This window comes from Lepidochelys olivacea (genome assembly GCF_965140295.1).
Source record: "Lepidochelys olivacea isolate rLepOli2 genome assembly, chromosome: 26".
Taxonomy (NCBI): domain Eukaryota; kingdom Metazoa; phylum Chordata; order Testudines; family Cheloniidae; genus Lepidochelys; species Lepidochelys olivacea.
This window is the reverse complement of record NC_140436.1, coordinates 11,195,587-11,213,830: the sequence shown is the minus strand read 5'-3', so window position 1 is coordinate 11,213,830 and position 18,244 is coordinate 11,195,587. Positions and strand designations below refer to the sequence as shown.

The 18,244-nt window shown below is 40.6% G+C and overlaps 1 protein-coding gene across 2 annotated transcripts in view; it reads right to left on the bottom strand.

Annotated features, from left to right (window-relative positions):
- Positions 1 to 14,720: 14,720 nt before the first annotated feature.
- GMCL1 (germ cell-less 1, spermatogenesis associated) overlaps positions 14,721 to 18,244 on the bottom strand; it is a 33,242-nt gene continuing 29,718 nt past the window's right edge. For both annotated transcript variants that reach the window (XM_084614923.1, XM_084614924.1), the window contains exon 14: positions 14,721 to 18,034. In XM_084614923.1, the coding sequence (XP_084471049.1) occupies positions 17,906 to 18,034 (129 nt within the window). In that variant the 3' untranslated portion in view covers positions 14,721 to 17,905. The remainder of the gene's footprint in view (positions 18,035 to 18,244) is intronic.

Genomic DNA, 18,244 nt, shown 5'->3' with positions numbered 1-18,244 from the left:
CCACAAAGATTAGCAGAAGAACTTTCCTCAGTAGCCACTGTCCTTTCCATTCAAAATCCCTCTTTTTATGGACATCAGATAGGATGATTGGCCATCTTCAACACCAGATATTAATCCTAGTAACCGAGGTATCATTGGCCGAGTGAAGTGAGACCCGCCACTCAGCATGACGATACTTTTCTGTTTGTCTATAACACGATAAAATCAGGATGATTATTTCCAACAATTTTTTCCCCTCCCTGCTGTTTTCATTTAATGGTTTTAATGGCGTGTGGAATGCCCTGCGATCCAGTCTTTCTGAAAGGACTCTCTCCTTCCATTATGTCAATAGTTTCCACCTGCTTCGCGTCCATTCTTTTTTGTCAATAGCAGCCTCTCCCAGCATTACTACAATAGATTGACCTTTTGAGACTCTAAAATAAGCCACAGAATCTTGACAGCCTTAAAAACACAACAGCACATTAGGACCTCTGACTTATGATCCTTTTCAGTAGCTTTTGTCTATTTCACTGCTCTGAGGACACCACAACACATTCTGTGTATATAAAATGAATATTCAGGAATGGAGCAGCTTGACTTACAAGTAGGGTAACCATCCATCCCATTTTTAAAGGGACAGTCCTGTTTTTTGGAACTTTTGCTTATATAGGTGCCTATTACCCCCGACTCCCTGTCCCGTTTTTTCACAGTTGCTATCTAGTAACCCTACTTACGAGGAGATTTTTTGCATTTTAAGGACACTAGGTCAGATGGTGCATTCTTTTTATGCAATGTGGGCCATGGGAAAGAGTGGGAAACTGGTACCTTTTAAGCCTCCTTTGTGCCTCCCTACTTCTGTACCCAGCCCCTAGAGCAGCTCTCAGCTACACGGGTTTTGCGTGACTGCCTGAAAGGCACAATTCGGGAGCACAGCCCTAGAGCCAGTCAGGAAATAGTTTTCCCATCCCAGAAACATTTTCAAGGTTTCAAAAATGTTTCCTACTCTCCCCCACCCCCTCAAACCAAAATTCTGTGAAGTGAAAATCTGTCGTCTTTTTTTCAGATCTGTCAAAATATTTCATTCCCGTCATTTTGAAAGGCTTCATTTTGATTTGGACCTTTTACATTTCTTTTTACTATAAAGAAACTTCCGTTTCTAAACCAAAGGCCATTTTGAACCCAAATCAGAACGTTTCCTTTCAAAAGCGTCAAAATGCGATGTTTCCATGGCTTCTAACAATTTTCCAAAATGGAAAATTCATCAGCGTCCACCCTTTCCCAAGAAAGGTATCCCTTTTGACGAATTGGCTTTTTTTTTTTTTATCGAAAACATTGAAAAATTCTCAGCTAGCACACCCTGACCACACCCCGTCCTGCTATTCCCAGTCACGCCCTGCAGCCAGGGACCGGGACAGGGAAAGTTGCACGGCTCTCTACCTGCCCCTACTGGGGGGACTATTCTGCATAGAGAATGTGAGCTCTCTTTTGCAGCCCCTTTATACTACAACAGCAGTGTCGAGGGGCCATTTCATGACACAGGGTATGTCTATATTGGCGCTGCGGTTGGAAATGAGTGTTGCTCGAGCCAGCACACTAAAAATAACAGCATGGATGCTGCAGCTCGGGCTCTCAAGCCCCCCTGACCTCCTCCGCTTGAGAGCCCGTGTTTCCGCCCGAGCAGCAACAGCCACACTGCTATTTTCAGAACGCTACGCAAGCAGGGCTTCAGTTGTGTCTGTCCGCCCACATAGCCAGACTCGCTCCAAGTGGCAGTGTAGACCTACCCACGTGGTCTGGCTCGTTGAGTGCTGTATTCTGTATCATCGCTGTGGTCCGGGTTGGTCCCTCCCCATGGGGGAACCCACCAGAAAGGGCCTGAGGGAAGGAGAATGGTGCAAGAGTGTCCCTTAAATGGTTCTGTGGGACCTCTGCCCCGTGGAATGAGCTGCTGTTCTGATCACAAACTTGATGGACGCTGGGGGGAAAACAGCCTCCCATGGTGGCTCTGGAAACCCAGGGACTCCCTCTACGCTACCTGGCATCCTGGGCTTTGACCAGGAAGTTGACCCTCCAATGGACAGGGACAGAGGGAAAAGGTACGTTTCAGAATAGATGGGAACCAAAAATCTGCCCTTACCAAGCAGGGTGTTCTCCTTTCTGCTGTGCTCCCAGGTGTGTTATTGTAGGGTTGCTCAGGAATGTTGGGCTGCTGGCGCTGACCTTTTAAGAAAAGAAAAAAAAAAATAAGTAAGCATTTGAAAAGGTGGGAGAGGAGGGGATGTTACCGAAAGCTTGGCTGGAAGGATGTGTTGTGGGGAAGATACCTAGCCCTACCTTTGGGACTCTTCTTACACTGAGGCTTGGACTGGTCTCTGGTCTGCTCCAGAGTCTAGGTTTCTCAAAGATGGTAAATATAGCCAGATTTGCTCCCCCACACTCAAGTGACACCAAGATCAGTTCAGGTACAGCTCATAATTGGTGCCCTCTCATTGCGATTTGGGAGAGTTGCACACCCCCTTTGCACAAGTGTGAATGACTATCCCAGGCACAAAGCAGAGGGGAACGGGAACCAGCGGGCATCAATCTCCACCGCCCTGAAGCTAGTGCATTTGTTTACACCAGTGCCAAATGGGTGAAGTGCCACCTGATGAGTATGGTAGCATCTTCCCCCGCAACTTTGCAGTGGCATAAGTGATCACACAAGGTGAAGTGCAAGAAAGAACCAGGCTGAAATGGATCTGTGCAGAGGAACAGTGGATCGACCCATTGTCCCTGGTATATTTGCCTAGCTAGCTCTCATCACAGCGCCTTGCATCTTATTACCTAAGATGCACTTCGTATTTTATGTTGCCATTTAATAGAATCTATTCCCAATTGTTTTTGGTTTTTACTTTCTTGCTCACCAAAAGCCTTGTTTACCCCAAAGCCTGAATCCTCAGATGGGGAGGTTTCAATTGAGCATCTGCAAGTAGGGTAATAAAGAGTGGTTAATTTCCTGTGTCTACAGGAATGTCTCTTGCCCTGTTTCTCTTTATTTTACCATCGGCTGGGTAATTTTCCAGTTACAGGCAATGCAGAAAATGTGCCACGTGTACGTTCCTAGAAACAGTTAAGTGCAGGTTTGGTGTAGCATTTAACACCTCAGTAAGGTGGCAGGGGGCTATATTGATTTGTTTGTGCTGAAAACAAAGGAGGAACAAATTGTTAAGGAGGGGCTACCTGGCTCAGCAGCTAGGTAAGGGGACTCTAGAATCCTTCACATCTAGGTTGATGGCTCAAATTCAGTCTTGGGAAGTAGTGAGCAAAAATTCAACTTGATGAATTCTCATGGAAGATTTAGGATGGGTTCTCTGGAACAGGCCTTCTTCTCTGGTTATTCCAAAGTTCTGAAAATGACACCGCCTGGATTCTACATCTGGCCCTAGAGTAATTTAGAAGTCATTCCTCTTCTGCTTCATGCTTTTTGAGACCAGTCCTAGGAATAGGACTTAGGGATTATGGGACTCCAAAGACTTCTTATAAAATAGCAATGAAGATATTGACTTCTTAACACCTGCAGTTTTATGCATAGAATCAATGGTGATTCTTTCACTCAACTAGATAGAACTAGCAGCAGAGCAAGCAATACAATGATATTTTTCTATAAACTTTTCCTCATCTTACGTTAACTAATGTTATAAAAGCAGAACAGGTAGGTAACAGGGAATGAGGAAGCAGGGAATTGACTGACATGGCCTCACACAGAGCCCTTGAAGGAGTTTAATTTGCATAAATACTAAATCCACTAATGAATCCTCCCCTCCTGTTTTCAAAGGAGAATTCACTCCATGTTCATAATGGGGCAGAGCTGTTTTTTGCTTATCATGAAGTCTTTCCACTGAAGTCAATTGCAAGTGGACATGTATTAGTTCTCCGCAAAGGTTTCCTGCCATGATAACGCATGCTGTTTGTATGCCTCATCTCTTTAAACATTTATGATGGAGCCAAAGACCCTTGCTGCTTTCAATCCTTTGCCGCATCTAGGAGATTAAGTATCGGAGGGGTAGCCGTGTTAGTCTGTATCCACAAAAAAAACGAGGAGTCCGGTGGCACCTTAAAGACTAACAGATTTATTTGGGCATAAGCTTTTGTGGGTAAAAAACCCACTTCTTCATATGCATGGAGTGAAAATTACAGAAACAGGCATACATATATATTGGCACATGAAGAGAGCTCTTCATAAATAAATCTGTTATTTGTTATCCATTTATTTTAAGGTGTCACCAGACTCCTCGTTATCTAGGAGGTTAGTGCATTAAGAAGTGTTGTTCCAGCATCCTGGGAAAGGTGTGAATTAATGTCACATAAGTTTTCAGGCAACCTTTTAGCAATTTATAAACTACAAGTTGCTAAAGGTTTGTTTTAAAATCTTACCTCACAACGGAGAAGGGATAATCATCATGCATTTATGCCTCATCTTCACAAAGATTTTGGCTAACTCACATTAAGAACATATCTTTTTCCTTAAGAGGACAAAGACTGGGAGGGTTGTCAATGCTGTGTAGATATGCATATAATGCAGACGTGATCAGGCCAACTTTTCCCTCCTAAGGTCATCCTTCCTCATCAGATTTGAGGCATAGCTGTAGGGCTGCAGAGGGAAAAGTTGCCAGACTTGCCTGTCCGTACCCACCCCATGGATAAACAGAAGACTTGAGTCTTGAGAACTGTAACACCTTTTGACAACCCCCCATAGAATAAAAGCCAAGTAGAAGACTCCACAAGTCTGGGAGATCTACCAAAATCCCTGATGTCTGCAGCAAGGGAGAATTTGGAAGAAACCATCTCTAAACAGCACTGTAAGCTATGGAATTTTCCCTAGACCATTAAATTTTATTGGTGTTATATTTCCCCTCTACACTGATTTTATCTTGTTACATTTCAAAACAAAACAAACAAAAATCACTAGTGTCTTGGAAAGTATATAAACCCTTTGGCTTCAGATTCAACCTCTAACTAAGGGGGCGTTGGAGGTCTTTGCAGGCACGTTCTCCCTTAAATGTCTTCTGTAAGGTTTCTTCTTCTTTTGTAGGATATATTAACAGTGACAGTTACCAAGCTATCCCAGGCAGTCAGAGACATGATCCAGTCTGGCAATTGCTGTATTTCTATATTCCTTGTTTACTGAGGACCAGGTATGGTCCTTGAAACCTCTCTTGCAAATACGAATGGCCTGGAAGCTCTGAAATAGCCACTGTACATTGTTAAACAAATTTGACCAGTATTAAACTGATATTTTTGACCTCAGCAGGAGAAAGTAAGGATAACTGAATCAGGAAAAGATGGAGGAGTTTATCCCTCTGTTCTTGATGTCAGTAGTTAGAGAAGCTTAAAATTACAGAGGTAGCTGTAGGGTTTTTTGATTCTCCTAAGGGCCCCAGCTGGAAACTCATAAATGTTCCTCTCCACAGAAATCCTTAGTAAAAGGCAAAAGATTTATGCAATCTGAAGAAAAACCAGAGACTGAAAACCGTTCAAGCTTGTAATCTGCTCCCCCAGCATGACGAGAACAAACAGTACCTCTCCCAGCAAGACGTCCTACCAACTGAATTCAGTTTATCCACTGAAATCCAGCAAAAGCAGAGAGAGAGAGAGACCAGGGAATAGCTCAAACATGTCAACTGCTGTCATTTGAAAATGCACCATTAATGGAAAGCTTGGGGAGTTGGTTTTAAAGTAACTAAGCCCTTGTATAGTGGTGTATAGTCATCCCCCATCCAAACAATTTTTAAAAGCGTACTTTAACTTGTCCCTCTCTCTTTCAATTTTCTGTTGGTGGAATCCAAATCAAACTTGCCTGACTTGCACAATAATGTTCCCCCTTAATTCATAGTGCTGCATGCTCCTTTTGGGCTGTGAAAATCAGCCTGTGTTCTTTCCATCTCCAGCATCATCACCAGTAACAAAGAGCCTGCAATTAGAATGTAGCTGCTATTTTTTGTAGTTATTTTAATAGGCGGCAGGTTTAAAACAAACATAAGGAAGCTCTTCACAAAATGCACAGCCAACCTGTGGAACTCATTGCCAGGGGATGATGTGAAGGCCAAAAGTATTACTGGGTTCAAAAAGGAATTAGCTATATTAACAGAGGATAGGTCCCACGGCTTATTTTTTGAAAAAATCTTTTGTGGGAGGCAAAGTGAGCTAGTGGGAAGAGCAGTGAACTGGGACTAAGGAAACATGGGTTCTATTCCTAGCTTGGTCATTAGCCAAGATGGTCATAGACGCAACCCCATGCTCTGAGTCTCCTGGATGACAGGGGATGGATCACTCACTAATTGCCCTGTTCTATTCATTCCCTCTGAAGCATCTGACACCAGCCACGAGAATACTGGGCTAGATGGACTATTAGTCTGACCCAGTGTGGCTGTTCTTATGTTCCCCCAAGCCAGAATGCAATCCAGCTCTCTCTTCAGTAGCTGCATTGGCTCGGCTCCGCTAGCATAATGTATTGATCCTCGCCAAAGGTTGCCGTGGTTTGAACCTAGGACTTTCACTCTGACACGGCATTTTTCAGCAAATTTACTATTTGACCGAAAAATCCCATCCAGTTTTACTTGCAAAGTAAACCTTGAATGTGTGATAGCAAAAGGAAAGAATGCTGTCTGTAGAATGAGTTTTAATACAGAATAGCTGTTCAGCAATGAGGCAAAGAGTGAAGAAGTCAGGGTTAAATTAAGAATTCAGCTGGGCCAACATTTTCAGACCCCACTTTTTTTCTGCCAAAAAAGGCAGATGTGTGTTGACAGAAACATTTTGTGAATTTGTGTAAAATTCACCTAATTGTTTCAGTTGAAAACAAAAACAAAAAAATCCCAAACACCAAAATATTTTGTTCTGATGTTTTCGAAACAAAATGTTTTGATTCAAAATAACTTTTTATTTTGAATTTCACCGTAATTTTATTTTTTTAAAGGTAAAAGACCTTTAAAAACGAAACAAAATATTTCAGTTTGGTCAAACAAAACATTTCGTCCCGCATATACACCTCTACCCCAATATAACGCTGTCCTTGGGAGCCCAAAAATCTTACCGCGTTATAGGAGAAACTGTAAAATCGAACTTGCTTTGATCCACCCGAGTGAGCAGCCCCGCCCGCCCCCCAGAGTGCTGCTTTACCACGTTATATCCGAATTCGTGTTATATCGGGTCGCGTTATATCGGGGTAGAGGTGTATATATATATTTTTAACTTTTACTTTTTCAGTTAAACACAAACTTTTCATTTCAGGTCACCTGGAAAGGATTGATTGTTTCGTTTTTTTTTTTTCTTTTTTTTCCTTTGTTTTTTTTGTGGGGGTTGGGGCAGAGACCTAAAAATCAGTTTTTTGCATCGTTCTAGTTAAAAACCATTATTCAATCAGTCTCATTAAGCAGGTGTGATGACTGCCATCTTGACTAGTACAGCCGAGATTGAACTGCAGACCTGCAGAGCTTAAAGCATAAGTATGTCTACACGCTATGTATGATTTCAACTCTGGAGGTCTGCAGTAGCTATGCCACTGTAGTGCTGATGCTTCCTACATCAATGGAAGGGGTTTTTCCATCCATGTAGGTAATCCACCTCTCCGAGAGATGACAGCTAGGTCAACAGAAGAATTATTCTGTCGCTCTAGCTGCACCTACAGCGGGGTTAGATCAATTTAACTGCGTCGCAGAGGATGTGAAATTTTTCATAGCCTTGAGCAATGTAGCTAGGTCAATCTAATTTTTAGGTGCACACAGGGCCAAAGTCTCGACAGTTTGAGCTAAAGAGCCAAGATTCCCCAGCTGGGGGAGGGGGGCTGTGACAGACTCATTTTCTCTGCAGATCTGGCACAGACAGGGTCACTGTCACATGCTCCCACCAACCAGTAGGTTCCAGATTTTATTATGCATCCGCTTTTCAGAGCATGAAGTTTCCTGGTTTGGTTTAAGCTTCAGTTCAAGTTCAAATCTTTTATTACATGCAAACCATCTAATTTACCCGTAACAAGCAACTCCATATCTTTGACTGAATCTTTTGCAATTGCAAGGCATGCATTGCACCTAACAAACAATATACATCTCAGTACAATACTCAGTCATGCCTACCATTGGCTATCAGCAAATTAACTCCACATTATGCCTGGTTACTGTGTATGGAGTGAAAGGCACAATACCTGTGACTGATCTCAGTTGTTGACTCTTGGCAAGTCACTTATCTTGCTGTGTCTCTAGCGCTCCCCACTCACAGGGGTGTTGTGAGGATAAATACATTCAAGACTGTGAAGTGCAGAGATACTGTGTGTTGAGGGCAAGATAAGTACCTTTGATAGGTACCTAAACTCACTGAGGTTCACTGTGGCATTCCGTTCCTAGCTACAGAATCATTTTTGCTGAAAGCTTCAGTGATGGACTTTTTTCGTAGCGTTTCCTCAACCTATTTCCACAACTGTCGATACTTATCTCTTCAGATTTTTCTTTAACCAGCTTTCTATTTAAAAAAGTAAAAGGGGCAGTGTCTGTCTGAAGTTTTGAGCCGAGTTTACATCAAGATAGTTTGGGAGTTAAGGAACAAGGAAACCCCATGCTGTTCTCTTACCAATATGATCAGACACCACCGCCCATCTGTGCTTCAAGTTAAAACCTGAAGACGAGCTCTGTGGAAGCTCAAAAGCTTGTCTCTCTCACTAACTGAGGTTGATCCAATAAAAGATATTATCTCACCCACCTCCTCTCTCAAGTTAAAATGGTCAGTCCTGGAACAAAGCACCAACCACTAGTAATAAAATTAGCTTAATTTTATCTTTTAAAGGAGGACTGTCTTGTTTGGAAAATCTTGCAAGTACATTTGACTGCAAAGGTAACCATATTACAACTACTCAGCATTTATATTAGGTAGATCGCAAGTAATGATATATAGCATTAGCCCATCCACATATAGCCAATGCAGTCAATTATTATATAGCATTTTCCATGTATAAATCTCAAAGCACTTTACAAGTGAGCAATCCTCATTCCCATTTTATTAATGGAGAAACTGAGACACAGTGAGGTGAAGCGTCTTGACCAAGGTCATGCAGTTCAGTGGCAGTACTGGGAGGAGAATCCAAGTCCAGAGCCCTCTCCACTGGCTACACTGCTTCTCCCTTTACAGAGCTTTTCACAAAGATATGTAGTTCTCTCTATATTTTACAGATGGGGAAACTGCGGCACATGGCGCTTAAGAAACCTGTGAGTCAGTGGCAGACTCATGAATAGAGCTTAAATCTCTAGGGTTTATCTAGGCATTATCCATTTATACCCTTTGTCAAAGTTTGAGAATTTGAAAGGGGTTTTTTAAAATTTATTTACTGATGTTTTATTACTAAATATAGTTGAGACTAGCAACATACAGCAGACAGCTGGGAGCTGGAACTCCTGGGTTTTAATCCAGCTTCCAAGAACAAATTGCTTTGCAGCCTTGGGCAACTCACTGTATTTTTCTGCCTCTATATCCCATCTGCAAAACTGGGATATTCACCTATGGTACGTCACAGGGGTGTCTTGAAGATGACTTTATATTTGCAAAGTAGTTTGAAGATTAAAAGACTCTTTACATATTACTGTATCACAGGGAGAAGGGGGGAAATTGCTGGGAATTAAGTTTTTGCCAAGAAAACCAGTTACTTAATTGAAAATTTAAAAATATCTCAAAGCTGCAGTTCGCTTAAGGTTTTAAAAAACTTTTTGCTCCATAACTTATAACTTGGTACTTGCTGCAATGCAGATCTATTATCTTTCTTGTCTTACAATGTGATTTTTCTTCTAGTGCCCTTGAGTTAAGTTCCTTCCTTCACAAACATGTTCAACACATTCAACTGATCTTCTAAGATTATAAAGATCTTTAATTCTCTCAGATCTTTTTTACTCATGCCCTTTGGCTGTCAGTCATTATTTATCAGTATACTGGAACCTTTATTGATAATGATCATCCCTGGGTGAATTCCTTTTAAGAAGGCTGAGGCAAACCTTTCCTCAGAAGTAGAGGAGGTCACGAAAATCTTCTGTTTTCTTTGAATCAGCGAGATTTCCTAGAAAAAAACTCCACATCGGTAGGTCTGATTCTAGTTTCCATTAAGCTGACAGTCTTTTCAAAGTACACCACATATTACTGCAATGCTTACATTCTTATATGCAAAGCTTTTTATTTACTGAAATAAAAATCTTTAAATAGGAAACTAATTGCCAAATCTGATCCAAAAGCAGTGTGAGCCTGTCAATTTAACACGCGTTGGATCAATTTGGCACAGATTTTAAAGCCAGAAGGGACCATTATGAACATCTAGTCTGACCTCCTGCAAAGCATGGGCCATAGAATTTAACCAAGTTGTTCCTGCATTAACTTCTGGTTCAGCGACAAAAAAAGACATCCAGTCTTGATTTAAAGACTCCAAGTGGCTGAGAATCTACCACATCCCTAGATAAGTTGTTCCAACTATTAATTACCCTCACTGCTCATAATTAGCATCTCCTCTTTAGTCTGAATTTGTCTAGCTATGCTTCCAGCTACTGGATCTCATTATGCCTTTTCTGCTAAATTAAATCACAAGTCTGATCACAAGTCTTCTTCCCATACAGGTAATTATAAACCAGGAGCTCAACTTGTTGGTATACCGCTCACTACCATCCAATTAATGTTTGTATTATTAACACAGCAAACCTTTCACCGCTAATTATGGTAACCATGAACCTTCCAGTTCAATACTAGACACAGAAGGGTCAAGCTTTAATACTTGCATCAAGTGGTTCTTATGCAAGACCTATCAGTACTTTATAAATATCACTGAAAGTTGCGCTCTCAATATACGTCAACAAGCAAATTTCAGAATAATCAGCTTTAACCGTTACCTGTAAAGTATTATTTCACATCGTACATCAATACACTTGTTGCGAGAATCACTGTGATGCTGTGCGGAATGACTGGTGCAGCAGAAGGCGCAGCCTACAACTAATTTTACAAAGGTGGTCATCTTCTTGGCTCTCCTCCAAGAGCCATCTGAGTGGGAGGTAGGGATCACATTTTTCAGTGAAGTTTAGTAAAAAAAATGCTCATATCGCGCTTATTTTGGAATGACCAAACTAGCCTGGCTCAGGGAAGCTGGTTAAAGGGTTTTTTTGTGCTGGTTTTTAAGAATCCGTTGTTCACCAAAATTCTGACCAGCTCTAGTCTTTGCTGTTTACAAACTCCTACTTCAAATGATCATTTCCCTGAAAACACCAGCTGACTACCGTGTGAAATAACATTAGCTCCCAGACGACATTGTTATGCTACAATTGCAACTGTAAGAGCTTAACTGGATGGAAAAGCCTTTTGGAAAGTGACTCTCTCAATAGCTACATTGATAGGGAGAACCCCACAGTCTGAGGAAGCAACACGCAGTTTTGGTAATTGCCTGACACGATAAAGGAAATAATGGAAGAACAGTGAAATCAATTGGCACACAAGCTTCTCACGCAGAACACAGAGACTAGTGTGAAACAAATCTACGCATCATTGGAAGATCTTCAGTGATCTGCAACTCAAAAAAAGGGTCCCACAGAAAGTGGAAACTCGGTCAAATTACAAAGGATGAATATACACAAACACCACAAGCATGTGGTGAAAAAATTAGAAAGGCCAAGGCACAAAACCAGAGTAAATTAGCTAGAGACATAGAGGGTAACAAGAAAACATTCTACAAATACAGTAGAAGCAAGGGGAAGACCAAGGACAGGGTAGGCCCATTACTCAATGAGATGGGGGAAACAGTAATAGAAAATGTGGAAATGGCAGAAGTGCTAAATGACTTTTTTGTTTCACTTTTCACCAAAAAGTTCAGTAGCAATTGGACATCTAACTTAACGAATGCCAGTGAAAATGAAATAGGATCAGAGGCTAACATAGGGAAAGAAAAAATTAAAAATTACTTAGACAAGTTAGATGTTTTCAAGTCACCAGGGCCTGATGAAATGCATCCTAGAATACTCAGGGAGCTCACTGAGGAGATATCTGAGCCATTAGCGATTATCTTTGAAAAGTCATGGAAGACGGGTGAGATTCCAGAGGACTGGAAAGGGCAAATATAGTGTCCATCTATAAAAAGGGAAATAAGGACAGTCCAGTCATCTTAACTTCAGTACCTGGAAAGATAATGGAGCAAATAAAAGTACATAAAAGGTTGTTACAAGGAGGAAGAAGAAAAATTGTTCTCTTTCACCTCTGAGGATAGGACATTAGAAGCAAGGGGCTTAAATTGCAGCAAGGGAAGTTTAGGTTGGACATTAGCAAAAATTTCCTGTCAGGGTGATTAAGCACTGGAATAAATTGCCTAGGGAGGCTGTGGAATCTCTGGTTTCAGAGTAGCAGCCGCATTAGTCTGTATCCGCAAAAAGAAAAGGAGGACTTGTGGCACCTTAGAGACTAACAAATCTATTTGAGCATCAGCTTTTGTGAGCTACAGCTCACTTCATCGGATGCCACAAGTACTCCTTTTCTTTTTGTGGAATCTCTATCACTGGAGATTTTTAAGAGCAGTTTAGACAAACGCCTGCCAGGTGTGGTCTAGATCATACTTAGTCCTGCCATGAGTGCAGGGGGGCTGGACTAGACCACCTCTCACGGTCCCTTCCAGTCCTATGATTCTATAATCAGTGTGTAACTTAAGCAATTACATTCGGCATCCATGGAATCTGTCTCGCTCAATACTGAAAACCTCACCCCCTATGATGATTTAACATTTATATTGCAGAATAGCACCTAGAAGTGGAGATGCTGTTGTGCTAGGCACTATACAAGTGTACAGCAAACAACCATTCCTGCCCCCACAGTCGAAAACACGGTGCCCTCAGTAACGCTTCAACGTGCCTAGAGGAGTTTAGTGCCCGCTGTGGCAAGGCATCTCCTCTGCCTCTGCAGACTTAGCACTTCCCCCTCTGGTGGTGGCCTGAGGTAAATCAGCCCCACTCCGGACTGCTTTGTCTTCCCCTCCTCTGTGTTTACTTATCCATATTTTCAAGGTAGGCCTGGGGCAGGCCCGAGGGTTGCTCCTCCACCAACCAAAAGAAACAAATCTACAAACACAAAACCGGGGGGGGGGGGATACCTTTCCCTGCCCCCTCGCTGAGGGGACGTCGTCCTGTTGTTGGCCCCGGGTGTCCCCTAAGCAGGCACTCAGTTCCAGTTGTTTCCCGTGTGGAGCGAAGAGCAGCCTGTCACCCGGGAGAAGCCTGGCAGCCGCTTGTCTCTCTCCTTCTCTTCCCCCCCCCCCCCACATACACACACAAAAGGAGTTTTAAAAGGTCTCGGGCAGCCCTTAACTGGACTCAGGTGTCCCTAATTGATCTGAGGTAACCCCTTCTCAGCTTGTAGGAAAAAATACCTTTATCACTCTAGGGCTAACATACCTGCCTTCCTACTTTTGACCCTTTGACCCTCACACCTGCACTTGTGTTTTCTTCTGTCATCCCCCATATTTATGAGTCCGGGGGGGCAGTAGCTCCTCCCCTCAGGCTACTCCGCCCACTTCCCAGAACCCAACAGGGCCACTCTCTTACCGCCGTCCAGCCTGACTCTGTCATGCCTTTAAGCATTGACCATTCAGAACATCAGTATTTGAGAAATACTTTAAACGGACAGGGTCAGGAATTGAGACTAAAAGGCTGTCCATCAACTAAGGGCCAGACTGTGCTCCCCTTCCCCACATAAAGTAATACCTCACAGTACACTTAGTCCCCTTTGTTTCACATAGACAGGCGCTATGCAACATGTACACAAGCGCCCTAAGGGTTCTTATGCTCTCAAGTTTTGTGTCCTTTTGTTAAATATTCCTGATTCGATATTCAGGAATATTTTCCACCAGAGATATTTATTACTGTAACTAATGAGAACATTAATTGCTTCGTAACTTGTAAAGCTAGAGATGTTGAACTAGCTGTACCACTAAAAAAATCTGCTTTTCATTTACAGGAATATATTTATGTATTAAGATTAATAGTGTCAGATTTTCCTTTTTTCAATGGGGGAATAGTTACCTACCGCCACAATAAACACTGAGTTTTTAAAATATATTTTATTGCCTTTCATAAAAGACTTGAAGTTTCATTTCTTGGAGGTTACATTTAACTGAATTAGGCTCACTCCTGCAAACAAGTAATTATCTGGTAATACTCAGCATTTACCTACAAAGTGCTTCACAAATATTAATCCTCAGCATCCCTACAGAAGATATTCTCTGTTTTCATTAGACTTCAGCTCCTGACAGCCTTCTACCTAGCATTGAAGGATAACACTCCATTTTAGTACAAAACAAAAAATGAATCCACGCCTTGGGTGAGAGTCACTTTCTTTGCATGTTAGACTTTGTAGGTAGTGGACATTAATAAAAAGTCAAAGCCCAAGACATTAGCTAATCAGAAAGAATAATTCACCTTAAAAGTGTAATATTTAGCTAGGACTGGAAGATGCTGCCAAGTACTTTGGGTACTGCATTTGAATACCAAAATTAGTTGTAATTAGGTCTATGGAATGTCAGATTCATAGAAGCAACGTTTATAGGATTATTGCTAAAGGTCTGACTTTGAAATTTAAATACATGGTGCAGATCACTTTTGTATTTTATGAAGCTTTTTCTTATTACAATCCCACTGAATTCTTGGTTAAATGAGAGAAAAGAGATTAATAATAGGAAATTTTTCCCAATTTGAGCAAGAACAAAGAGAAACTCCGAGTTGAAAGACAATATATTTAAAACTGGTAAGAAATGTAGGGTATACAGGGAATATCTTCAGTAATATCACTGCAGCATGGCATTATACAATCATAATTTAGTAAGGTTCATAAAAAGATTAGGTGTCTGCATAACAACTACGTTATACCAGCGGCATAGCACCACCAATCCTCAGGCTTCAGGAAAAGGATTGCTGTTGCTTCTTGCATACAAGCATCCCTCCTTACTTTCTTGTTCTGTTTTGCAATGTTGGCCTTACACTAATTTTCATCACATTCAGTAAAATGTAGGCTATTCGAAATAACTACCTGTGACTGGAATTCAAGCTTCAGTTCTTAGTTTTCTCTTTTCTTCTTACAGTTCCCTCATTTTGTCAAGTTTTCACAACAAGAATACTTAAAAAAAAATTAGGGCAGTATGTAACGTGATTTCTTTCACTTTTATGTTTGGACTCAAATTTATTTTCTTTTCCCTACTTGCAGCGGTAATATTCAAAGTATATGTTGCTGTGCCCTCTTATAAATGAGCGCTAATTCCCAAACATTAAAATAGAGATAATAGGTTTTGGCACTTCATGTCTTCTCCTTCCCTTCCCAAGAGTTTCTTACAGGAATTTCTTCAATTATTGCTAATAGAAGCTAAACCTTTACTATGCTTTTACTATAAAAGCAATTATAAGTAAAAGCATTTAATGTTCAGAAGATTCATCTTATTCTTTACCTCCTCCTGCTATTTATTAGTTTCAGGAAGTAACCACAAGGTATTAGACATTTTCCAGATATCATTAAGTGGTTAATTCATGTTCCCTTTTTCAGACTACACACAATTTCTTTGAACACACAGTTCCAATAAATACAGCTAATTTCTCTCTCTCAAGAAGGCATGTAAGAAAAAATGATGGATGTAAAAATTATTGTAGCTGCTGTGGTTTGAAAGGCCCACAGAGGCTCAAGAACAAAATCAAAGTACAACATAAACAGTTGGACCATAAATCAATGTTGGAAAGGTTTCAGAGTAGCAGCCGTGTTAGTCTGTATCTGCAAAAAGAACAGATAGAATGGAACATATAGTGAGAAGATATATACATGTGAGGATACTTAACATGGGGAAAGAGATTCAATTTGTGGCTGGGTCATAACATGGGGAAATAGATTCAATTTGTGTAAAGTATCCTCACACCTTGTCAACTGTCTGAAATGGGCCATCTTGATCATCACTACAAGAGCTTTTTTTTTTCTCCTGCTGATAATAGCTGATCTTAATGAATTAGCCTCTTCGAGTTGGTATGGCAACTTCCACCTTTTCATGTTCTCTGTATGTATATATATCTTCTTACTATATGCTCCATTCTATGCATCTGATGAAGTGGGCTGTAGCCCACGAAAGCTTATGCTCAAATAAATGTGTTAGTCTCTAAGGTGCCACAATGTTGGAAAGGACACCTATCAATCAGGCCTAGATTTTCAAACAAAGAAGTCTTTTAAAGTCAGACACAAATAAGTGATGCGATTCCCCCACCCCAAGATACTGAACATTCCCACTTCCCACAGAAATTAATGGGAGTTGAGGGTTCTCAACTATTTGAAAAATCTAGCCACTTATTTAGGTGCCTAAACAGGAATTAGGTTCCCAACTAAGCACCAAGCTTGACTTTTTTTCTTCAGGCTCCAGCAGGATAAAGTCCTGACTGATTTCCTCTCTGGTATTGTCCAAAAATACTTTTGACATTGTCATATAGCTAATATCCAACATTTTCAGGGTGACTCAGAATATATTTCTGGCAGAAAAGAAAGATTAACGAGCACTGCACTATTAAATCCACTTTTAACAATTTATTCACAAGTTGTCACTGTTGTTGTCATTTTGCTAAACTTGTATTTGTATCCTTGTTACCGTGTACAAAGGTTCAATCCTTTTCTGACAATATTAACATTAAAAAAATAGGGTTCCTAAGGAGGCAAAGTTTCTTGCTTTGCCTCCATAAATCTGTAAGTAGGAATTCAAGGTATCAATAGACAAACATAAAAAACAAACCAATACGTACAAAACTAACAGTGTGCATCTTGTCCTTGATTTGGATCAGTTAAACACCAACTTGGAAATGAATCCCTTGCTCTCAGCTCCTATTCTGGATCCTGTGACCTGGCTTAACCGATGTGAAGTTTGTGTTAGCATGTATAACTCAAAAGGCACTCAAAGGTCACAAGTTCCTGAGCTTAAGTGGGATACAGATTCCCAATGAAAAGTTAAAACAAGATGTTACAGAAAGCCAAAAAGTTAAAAAAAACCCTGATATTTGGTATACACAAATATGTTAGGAGTCAACTGAACCCTTGCTGAAAACTGTGGTTATGTCAACAGAAAGACTCATAAGGGGTGGACAATACACCTTTGTAGACTTCTCGGTACATCCAAAAAATGCATTTCCGAATGAACTTGTCCAAAAATTTCAGACTTGTCTTTCTTACTGTTACTAAAAAATGAGGAACAGAAGATAAAAAATATTTTCCACAAAGTTTAAAAAAATGGCCTAAGACCAAGAAAAACAAATATACATATGACATGTGGAAGGCTTAAAAACTAAAATGGGTCAGAAAAACTGTACAACAGTTAAATAACTATAAGGAAAATAAAAGAAAAACGTAGTCCTGATGTAAGGGCCACTGGAGTCAGTGGAATTTGGAGCTTGCTATTTACAGTTCTGTTACAAAAAGAGCGCAACCCAGTGGTTAGCAATGGAAAGGCTTTTTTTACCCAAATCTAACAAGTAATCTGGAATTTTACAAAGAGGTTAGTAACATTTCATTCACACAGATTCACTTTTATCAGTTAGGCTCAGATTTTGCCCCACCGCCCCCCAACAACAACAACAAAAAAACAGAAACAAACAAATCTGTAACAGATTTCATACAAACTTGGAATGGCTGTTCTCTGCTAATGTAGAACAGAAAATACACGTGAAAAAATGTATGGTATAACTAGTTTTAGCCTATGTGGTTTCAGATCTTTTTTTCAGATATGCATAGGAATATACTGAGGATAAAAAAGTAGCTGTATATATTTATCTGCTACAGTATAAGGCCTTTGTTTATTTCTCATAGCTCTGTGTGTAAGCAGGGCATTAACTTAAAGCAGGCATACAGTTATAAAAGTGCTATTGTGTTCCACTAAACAGGTCTCTCAGTTTTCTGGGCTATCTAGCAGCCCGTCACTCTCAGTTCTCTTCTCTGGTGATGTATATAGGAAGTTACAGCAGATATACAGAGGGAAGATCAGAAGTCTGCTGTCCAAGTTCATTACTACTTGTTCCTGTAAAGCAAATATGAAGGAACATTTTTAAAGAAGTTTAGAACAATAATTCATACTGCTGAACAAAAATAAAGCGTGGTACATAATTTAGAAGTGCTAGAACAGATTTGAGTGAAACAGCAAACGACTGGAGATTCCATTTAATTGTATGTTACCACCAAAAAGAAGATGAAAACATCACAGAACTTAAAACATTTTATAAATTCACAG